The 10,587-nt window shown below is 43.9% G+C and overlaps 1 protein-coding gene across 1 annotated transcript; it reads right to left on the reverse strand.

Annotated features, from left to right (window-relative positions):
- Positions 1–8,172: 8,172 nt before the first annotated feature.
- Positions 8,173–8,838, reverse strand: LOC106804802 (delta-like protein C). The gene has a single exon (XM_014806150.1). It carries the CDS (start codon positions 8,836–8,838, stop codon positions 8,173–8,175), a length of 666 nt encoding a protein of 221 aa, XP_014661636.1.
- Positions 8,839–10,587: the final 1,749 nt, after the last annotated feature.

A 10,587-nucleotide genomic window follows, 5' to 3' on the forward strand; every position in this document is an offset into this window, starting at 1 on the left:
TGTGTAATTGCCTGTTCAGTCGTTGATGTAATTGAATGTTCAGTTGTCGGTATAATTAGCTGTTCAGTCGGCGGTATAATTGTATGTTCAGTCGTCGGTATATTTGGCTGTTCAGTTGTCGGTATAATTAGCTGTTCAGTCGGTGGTATAATTGTATGTTCAGTCGTCGGTATATTTGGCTGTTCAGTCGTTTGTATGATTGGCTGTTCAGTCGGCGGTATAATTGTATGTTCAGTCGTCGGTATAATTGGCTGTTCAGTCGTCGGTATAATTGGCTTTTCAGTCGTTGGTATAATTGGCTGTTTAGTCGTCGGTATAATTGGCTTTTCAGTTGTCCCGGTAATTGTTATTTCAGGCGTTTGTAGAATTTCCTCTTCAGTCGTCTGTGCAATTGGCTGTTCAACCATCTGTATACTTGACTGTTGAGTTGTTTGTATATTTAACTGTTCAGTTGTCTTAGTCATTGTTACATCAATTGTATGGAGAATTTTCTGTTCAGTTGTCTCAATAATTGGCTGTTCAGTCGTCTGTAAGATTGGCTCTTCGGTTGTTTCAATAATGGTATCTTCACTTGACTGCATAATCGGTAGTTTAGTTGTCTGCAGAATTTTCTCTTCAGTCGTCTGCTCAGTCGTCTGTATAATTGACTGTTGAGTCGTCACAATAATTAGCGGTTCAGATATATCAATAATTGGCGGTTCAGATGTATCAATAATTGGCGGTTCAGATGTAGCAATAATTGGCTGTTCAGTCGTCGCAATAATTGGCCGCTTAGTCGTCTCAATAACTGTCTCTTTAATCGTCTGCACAATCGGATTTTTAGTCGTCTGTACTATTGACTGTTTATTTGTTTTTAAAATTGGTAATGAAATAAAATTTAGAATTGGCTGTTTTGTCGTTTCTAGAAGTGGCTGCTCTGTAGCTTGTTGAATTTGCTCTTCTGTTATCTTAACAGTTGGTTGTTCTTTCGCCATTAGAATTCGTGGTTCACTCATCGTTACAACAGATTGTTGCGCCGTTGTTAAAATGGATAAATTTTCCGTTTCTGGAATGATCCGTCTTGTAGTTTTTAAAATTGGCTGTTCTGTCGTCTGCCTAACTGACTGTTCAGTCGTTTGCCTAATTGGCTGCGTTGACGTCTTCCGAGTAGGCCCTTCGGTCTCTAACAATTTCTGTTTAGTTGTCTGTGCACTAAACCGTTTTGTTGTTTCTAAACTTGGCTGTTCACTTGTCTGTATATTTAGTTGTTCAGTTGTCTGCATAACATGGTGTTTGGTTGTCTGTACAATTGTCTGTGCAGTCGTCTTTGGAATTGTCTGTGCAGTCGTCTTTGGAATTGTCTGTGCAGTCGTCTTTGGAATTGTCTGTGCAGTCGTCTTTGGAATTGTCTGTGCAGTCGTCTTCGGAATTGTCTCAGCAGTCGTCCTTGGAATTAGTTGTCCATTCGTCTTTGGAATTGTCTGTGCAGTCGTCTTTGGAAAATTAATGCTGCGTAAATATTAATATTGAGACGTAAAGAAAATACAATGTTGGCAGCATCACGAATTGCAGTGCGTTCGTTCGCGATAACCCGACAACCTTCTACACGCAAGGTAAAAATGTACGTCGAGTGTTTAGGCCAACTACCTGCCGTTATTGTTTGCGGCAGGTTTTTCGGGAAACGTCGTAGTAGTGGTCCAGCTTGCAGTACCCGTTACGCATGCCCGCTAAAGATGGGCAGGACCGAAAGAAGCTGCAATAAAGAGCAACGACGTTCGCCTATACACTTGTGGCAGTAGCTCTTACTCAAGCCGTGTATAGCCCACCGTAGCTATTTTTTAATTTACAATAAGCAAAAGTTTACAAGCAAAAAGTTTCAGGGTTCCATCGGCTGATGATTGTTATCGGTACATGGTAGTTGCACATCAATAGAATAAAATGCGGAGCTTGAATCGTTGCTAAGAAGTGTCAAACAGTCTGATTGCTTGGATTACAACAACAATTTTAGTTAGGCATACTCACATGATTCTGGAAACTAGCTTCACGTTACACGGTGGGCTAGATCTATTTCGGATCTTGCAAGGATCGTTGCACATTCTGTTTTCGACTGTATCGCCACTTAAAGAGAAAACGCAATCGTATTGGTATTTTACGTGCATGATTTATATGTTTTAAAAACAGATGTTTAATTGCTTGGAATCTCAAGTTATTGACGTCTCTTGCACAATTTCCTATAACAAACGGACTTATTCATCTGGACTACCTTAGTGTGTACATTTACAGTATAAACTACATACATTCCACAGCGCGTAGTTGCACATATCCGCCTCCTCGTCTGAAATCCCTCGCCGCCGCATGGATTACACCTGGACCATTTCCCCCAGTTTGACCAATTTCCTATCGGAAATAGGATAAATGAATCAAATGACTTGGCCGAAGAGAAGTCGGGTTAATAAGCAGTTATCTCACACATGAAAACACTGGGATTGATTCGAGACATTAGCTATGGGACACTGGGATTGATTTATGCTGCCCCCTTCCCGGGGGGGCACTCCCATTATTAAATGTACTGGGAACGTGCCGCTGGACAGGGTATATTTTCCGAACATTATTATTGGCACAGGGTTATCTAGATACCCACCCATCAAGCTGATATTGGACCAATATTGGCAAAACAATATTAGACCAATATCACCAGGCCAATATTGGACCAATATAGGCAGATATTCATACAATATTCGCAAAACAAGATTGGGCCAATATCACCAAGCCGATATTAGACCAATATTTGCCTATATTGACAGGACAGGACACAACCGAAATGTGCAAAATTGCAACAGGGTATACATTTTAGTGCAGTATATTGGGACAGGGTGTAATTTAGGGCGCAAAGCGGTTTTTGACAGGGTTAGATTTTCAAGGTCCCGGAGCCCCCCCCCCCTACCCTGTTCCGAGACAAGTGCCCCCCCCGGGTGATGGCAATTGTAATACCCTTGACACACCGAATTCGGTATTGACCAATGCGCATCAATGCGCATTGTAACCGAATGACATAATTCGATTTCATATGTGATATACCGTTGACACACCGAAACAACCAAACGCAAATCCGAACGCAAATCCGAACGCAACCGAACGCAAATCCAACAACGCATTCAACAGGATCGTCACGAGAACACCACGTGATTTCATCATCCAATCACAGGATATTTACGAGAACACCACGTGATTTCATCATCCAATCCCAATCCGAACAGAACCGTGTTGTAAAATTATCGTTGACACACCGCCGAACCGAACCGAATCGAACCGTAAACGAACTGCTCAATCCACATACGTATGTTGATTGAAAATAATGTGCATTGATGCGCATTACAACCGTATCTGGTGTGTACATAACCGCGTTGAAGCGCATCAATGCGCATCAAAGCGCATTAAAAGTTCGGTGTGTCAACGGTAAATACTGTACTACTTATATATTAATGCCTGTTGTTGGGGCACTATGCTCTCATAGTGTTGCTGAGGGAAGGTATAGTGCCCGCACGCCGGCTACGGGCGGCGGAGGGCACTTTCCTTCCCAAAGCAACACTATGACAGCATAGTGCGCCCAACACGGCATAATGTTTTTATAGTGATCAACATGGACTATGCAATTCTACTTTTTCATGCTTATATCCTTCTATTATATCCTTAATTGCAGTGCATTCGATGTAACAAAACGCGTCGACACAAACACATCGCCATTAATTCGAAACTCTTGCGTGCGCCCAGCACGCCCAGGAGATTTCGCCTGACGTAAACACAATGCGTTATAATAACAATGCCGTGCGCAGCAATAGTGCCTCGCTCAGGCGCGGGCGGGTGGCCCACCTATTGCTCATCAGTGTCTGCGACGTTATCGGATAGATTTCAACATTTATCACGTGATGCCACTAATACGCTATAAGTCATTCGATTTTTTAAAATCTACTCCCAGGGTTGTGTGGTTGGCTGTGAGTCTTTAGAGCCGCAATTCCTAAACGTAATTACGGTAATGATTGAATTTTACCTAGATTGCATCTAGGTTGCCAATAATATCCCCACGGAGCCAATAACAATGTGTTAGCCTGTCACTATCGGTGTCTACAATGTTCCGTGCTCACATGGATTCGGGCGACAATGATCGCGTCGCTGAAATTGCAACAGAAATTGACAGCGCAACCAATCCGCCGATTATTTTAACTCCGTCTGACACCACCAATATGGCGAAACACCTGTGACGGACCCATTTCTCTGCTAAAACTCGACGCTGAAACTATGATGCTACAATATTGCAATAAATTGACTATCTATATAAATACATTTTGATAATATCACATACCGCTCCACTGATTGACGCCCCCTAACAGTCTGTTGCTGTTGACTGCCCGTTATTCTTATGAAGGACCTGCACTTCAACCTTGGGGTGTAGCCTAGTAACTAAACACATTATTGCTGTAATAATATTTTATCCCTGTATTGCGCCTACTCATGAACCCCCTCCACCGCGCAGAGTCGCATACCTACGCCTCGTAACACAAACAAACAACACAACCCAAACATAACAAAGACCACACCGACAACCACCCACACAGCACACCCACCACGTGTGGCGAGCCGCACCCCTCGGAGGCGGGCGTGGCCGCAGTCGGAGTTCTCGCACCCCCCGCCCGCCCTCTGCCCCCCTCCCCGAGTCCGAGTCCGTAGTCTTCGAGTCGCGCCCAGCCCGTAGCCGTCCAGAGTCGAGTCCGAGTCCACCACTCACTCCGACGTCCGGAGTTCCGAGTCCTAGTTTTTGCATTAATAAAAGGTCGCACAGACCAACAAGGCACTTGCTTATAAGTATGTGTTTGTTTCAAAACATGGGGGGGGTGTTCTCCTGCCCCCTGGAATCTGTCACTTCTTTGCATGAAATAGAACAGTACAGTAAACCGCATAAGCGAGCCTTTTTGAGACCTAGTCTATATGTGTCCGACTTAGGAAATGACGACTTTCTGCGAGTCATCATTCTTGTCGATTTATACACCTGTATTTTAGGCTGCAGTGTTGTAGTCGAGTCCGCACCTCCCCCCCCGAGTCCGAAGTCGAGTCCGATGTTCCATTTGCACTCCCGAGGCAAGACCCGAGACCGAGACCAAGGGAAAACGGTTCTATGAGCCGGTCTTGGCCTCGAGACCTTACAAGCACTGAACCTCACCACATCACACACACACACACACCTACACACCACCACAGCACACACACACACACCACACACACTTTCACACACCACACACCACACACGCTGCTTAAACACAACAACAAACACACACACACACCACGCACGCACGCAAGCACGACCAAACACACACACACACACACACACACCACACACACACAATATACTCATAAACGGGTGCATTACCACTCTATATATTAGTATATTATATATATATATATATAATTCCAGAAGCTAGATAATAGTGGAAATCCCTAATTATCTACTTCTGATATATATTCTGATACTACTATATTATCATATATAGTATATATATAGTCACGAGTAGATAATAACATTGTGTAATTAACATAAATTAATAACATAACATAATTAACATGTGTTATTATCTACTCTTGATATATATATAGAGAGAGAGAGAGAAATCTCGTAATTTATCTCATATTAAAAAAATTTATAACCATTATTGCGTCATAAACCTAACAATTTGTTATTGCCTAAAGCTGAGAAAAAAAAGATTTCGTAAATAAGTATTTTAAATGAGTTTAACAGCATCTCATCTAACATTAGCTAGTTTAATACTCTGCGTGGAAAGCTATTTCGATACACGTCTCCTCGCCCTTTCTCGGCGCATTTATATGTCCTGATTGGACTTACCGATCCAATCTTGGGAGCCGATCGGGTCGGACTGCGGGTACTCAAGGTTCTCGGCTGATGCCAGAAGCGGTCCATAATGTGGTCTTGAATGTAATTCTCCAAAACGAACAGCTTGTGCATCGAAGGGAGATACAGTTATGTTTTTAATCGGTTGCACGATCGTGTGTAAAGTTATTGATTCTGCTGTCTTAGAATTGCCTGTTCTGTCGTCTGCATAATTGGCTGTTTAGTCGTAGATAGAAACTGGGGGGGGGGAGCTGGGTTTTTTCCAACTTCGGGGTCTGTGTAGTTGCTTGTTTAGTCGTTGTTGGGATTGGTTGTTTACTCGTCTGTGTAATTGGCTGTTAGTCGTTGTTGGAATGGACTGTTCACTCGTCTGTGTAATTGCCTGTTCAGTCGTTTGATGTAATTGAATGTTCAGAGTTGTCGGGTATAATTAGCTGTTCAGTCGGTCCGGTAGGTAATTGTATGCTTCAGTCGCTCCGGGTATACTTGGCTGTTTCAGTCGTTTGTATGATTGGCTGTTCAGTCCGGGCGGTACGTCATAATTGTTATGTTCAGTCGTCCGCGTATAATTGGTGTTCAGTCGTCGGTATAATTGGCATTGTCAGTCGTTGCGTATAATGGCTGTTTAGTCGTCGGTATAATTGGCTTTTCAGTTGTCCCCGGTAATTTGTTATTTCGAGGCTTTTTGTGAATTTCCTCTGTTCAGTCGTCTGTGCATTGGCTGTTCAACCACTCTGTATTACTTGACTAGTGTGAGTCTGTTGTTATTTAACTGCGTCAGTTGTCTTAGTCATTGTTACATCACATTGTATGGAGAATTTATCTGTTCAGTTGTTCTCAATAATTGGCCTGTTCGTCGGTCGTGTTGGCTCTTCGGTTGTTATCAATAAGGGTATCTGTCACTGGTGACTGCATCAATCGGGTAGTTTAGTTGTCTGCGAGTTTTCTTCTTCAGTCGTCTGCCTCAGTCGTCTGTATAATTGACTGTGAGTCGTCCACCAAGTAAATTAGCGGTTCAGATATGATTCAATAATGGGCGCGTTCAGACTGTATCATAATGGCGGTTCAGATGCTGCAATAATTGGCTGTTCAGTTCGCCGTCGCAATATCTGGCCGCTTCAGTGTTCGTCTCGAATAACTGTCTCTTTAATCGTCTTGCACAATCGGTTTTTAGTCGGTCGCTGTACTATGATGTTTATTGTTTTTTAAAATTGGTAATGAAATAAAATTTAGAATTGACTGTTTTGTTCGTTTTAGAAGTGGCTGCCCGCTCTGTAGCTTGTTGATATTTTGCTCTGTCTGTTATCCTTACACAGGCTTCGGTTGTTCTTTCGCGCATTAGGAATTCCGTGGTTTCACTCATCGTGTACAAGCAGATTTGTTGCCGGCGTTGTTAAATGCGGATAAATTTTCCGTTTCTGGAATGATCCGTCTTGTAGTTTTTAAAATTGGCTGTTCTGTCGTCCTTGCCTAATGACCTGTTCAGTCGTTTGCTCGACCACTGGCTGCGTTGACGTCTTCCGGTAGGCGCCCTTTCCGGTCTCTAGACCAATTTCTAGATTTAGTTGTCTGTGCACTTAAACCGATCTTTGTTGTTTCTAAACTTGGCTGTTCACTTGTCTGCTATAATTTAGTTGTTCAGTTGTCTGCATACATGGTGTTTGCCAGGCCCTCTGTTGTGTATGCTCACTTTGCTGTTTGTGCTGTCGTACAATCCGTGTCTGTGCAGTCCCCGTCTTTGGTTAATTGTCTGTGCAGATCGGTCGTTGGAATGTCGTGCAGTCGCTGCTGCGGAATTGTCTGTGCAGGTCCCGTCTTGCGGGAATTCGTTCTCAGCAGCTCGTCTTGGAATATAGTTGTCCAATATCGTCTTTGGAAGTGTCTGTGCAGTCGTCTTGGAAACTGTCTGTGCAGCTATCTTGGGAATTGTCGCTGATTCAGTCGTCTTTGGGATGGTCTGTGCAGTCGTCTTTGGAATTGGCTGTGTAGTCGCCTTTGGATTTGTCTGTGCACTCGTCTTTGCAATTGTATGAGCAGTCGTTTTTGCAATTGGCTGTGCAGTCGTCTTTTCAATTGTCTGTGCAGTTGTCTTTGGAATTGTCTGTGGCCAATCGTCTTTGATTGGCTGTCGCACTGCGTCTTGGAATTGGTTGTTGTAGTGCGTTTTGTCAATTGGGCTGAGCATGTCGTCTTTGGAAGTGTCTGTGCAGTTGTATTTGCGAGATTTGTCTGTGCAGTCTATTAGATTGTCTGTGTCACGTCGTCTTTGGGAATTTGGTTGTGCGTCTCGCGTTTTATATTGGGCTGTGCGCAGTCGGCTGGTTGGATTGTCTGTGCCAGTGCGTCTTTGGAATTGTCTGTGCAGTCGTCTTTGGAATTGTCTGTGCAGTCGTCTTTGGAATTGGCTGCGCAGTTGGTGATTTACCCGTCTCTGGACTGATCGTGAGCCGTGCTGTCGTCTCTAAAATTGACTGTTTAGTTGTCTGTTTAATTGGATGTTTTGTTGTCTGCACAAATGACTGTTCAGTCGCCTGCGTGATTGGCTGTGTTGACGTCTTCCGTAGCGGCCCTTCTTCTTGTGAAATTGACGATTTCGTCGCCTCTAAGGTTGCGGTATTTGTGCTCTGCGGAGCTGATTGTTTTGTACTCGATAGCGTTGTCTCTTCTAGCGTTTGACTCGCGGGCGTCGTCGCCGACGTAACACTAGTCGTTGTCGACGCTTTTGTAACAATTGTGAACTCGCAGCTCGTTCCAGCGTAGCCTTTCGCGCATGTGCACGACGGCGCACCGGTCGTCGGCACGCAGATGCCGTGCGCGCACGGCGGCTTACAGTCTCTCTGCGAACAGTCGTTCCCAAAGAAGCCCGATTCACAACGACACCTGTAGTTATCGCCCGTCACTTCGCATGCTCCGTTCTGGCAGCGGTAGGGGCCGCATTGACCTGCTACAGTAGTAAACATGTTAAAATGTGAACACAAACGCACGCCCTGCACGCGCGCGCGCNTGTGTGTGTGTCAAGGGGGTGCGTCTGTGTAGTCATGTAGACTCAAGCACACAAGCACCCACGTTCGCACAGACAAACCCACACACGCATTACATTAGCATAATGATTGCATGCAGGCAAGCCTTCAACAACAAACACTATTAATTTACAATTTACAATAGCTTTAACCTTGCTAAATATTTAAATATCTGTTAGAAATGTCACACGAAACACTATATTCGAACAGAGAGGGTATAATAATGCGAGATAGAGCAACGTGTCTAGGTTTACACGAATGTATAGTATAATGCAAAATGTAATTTGAACATGCTCATCATTTCTATCTTTGTCGGAGCAGCTGTTGCAGCTTCTTTGGCACATTCTCCTCATATAAGCCACGTTGATGTCGCATTACCCCTCATCTGCCCTCACGATGCAGGTCTCTAATATGTCCACGCATCCTATGATCCTGTCTCCCCGCTTCTTTGGGTTCCCGATGAAAGATATGACTTCTTCCAATTTACAGCAACGAAAATATGCAGTCATCGCGCATGACTACGTTATAATGCAGCACTAAACTCGAACACGATTATGGAAATCCCAATGTGATAACATCAGGAGGGTATGATATACATCTATATTAGATCTATATTAGATCTATATTATACACTCTTGATAACATGAGAAAGAAATGAATGAAATTGGCAACTGTTCCCGTACAATTCTCACGCCTCTACTATTACGCGTGAATATCTATATAAGGTATGAAAATGCGAGACAAGCATGCAGGTATTACAGCTAGAAATTTGGTATTGGCGACCATTAATCTATAGAGTATTTCCATAAATTAGCTGGAGCAACAGTTAGAAATTGCAATGTCTCCCGCCGCATTTGCAAGGTATTTGATTTACTCAAATATTTATCCACAGTTTTTTGGTAAAAACGTTTCCCGCGAATTACATGCAAAACGGCCAATATCCAGCGTGTTTTCACACTTAAAAGTAAATTTCGCGAATGCATTTTAGGCCGCCAAGTGACTGTGCGCGGTAAGAACTAAACGCTCTAGCGAATAGAGCAAGACGTCTAGTTTTTGACGTCTAGTTATTGATAATAACGGCAAATCCCGCAGTGCCTGTTATATCCCTATATATGTATACTGAGTCTGCACACATGTGCAAACCAACTCGTTATTTCACCTATCCAAACGCCGATTGGTTACGTTAGGAGTGCCGCTTGATGCTGGGGGGTCTACTGTTTGGAGCTGCTTTATGGGAGGGGGGTCTACTGATCGGAGCTGCTTTAGAGGGGAGGAGTCTACTGTTTAGAGCTGCTTTATGGGGGAAAGGGGTCTACTGTTTGGAGCTGATTTATGGGGGGTCTACTGTTTGGAGCTGATTTATGGGGGGTCTACTGTTTGGAGCTGCTTTATGGGAGGTCTAGCTGTTATGGAAGCTGCTTTAGTGGGGGGTCTATACTGTGTTTGTATCAGTTTTATGGGGGGGGGGTTTCTACTGTTATAGATGCTTTATGGGGGTCTTACTGTTTGGAGCTGCTTTAATGGGGGGTCTACTGTTTGGAGGCTCGCTTTATTGGGGGGGGGTCTGCTTTTTGAGCTGCTTTATGGGGGTCTACTGTTGGAGCCTGCTTTATGGGGGGTGCTACTGTTTGAGCTGCTTTAATAGGGAGGGGGCGTCTATACTGTTTGAAGCTGATTTATGTGTGGTCT

The sequence above is a fragment of the Priapulus caudatus genome, unplaced genomic scaffold (genome assembly GCF_000485595.1).
Source record: "Priapulus caudatus unplaced genomic scaffold, Priapulus_caudatus-5.0.1 Scaffold88, whole genome shotgun sequence".
In the NCBI taxonomy this organism is placed as follows: Eukaryota; Metazoa; Priapulida; class Priapulimorpha; order Priapulimorphida; family Priapulidae; genus Priapulus; species Priapulus caudatus.

Excerpts from the sequence above, each read along its gene's own strand:
- LOC106804802 (XM_014806150.1), bottom strand. The coding sequence starts at position 8,838 with ATGTTTACTACTGTAGCAGGTCAATGCGGCCCCTACCGCTGCCAGAAC.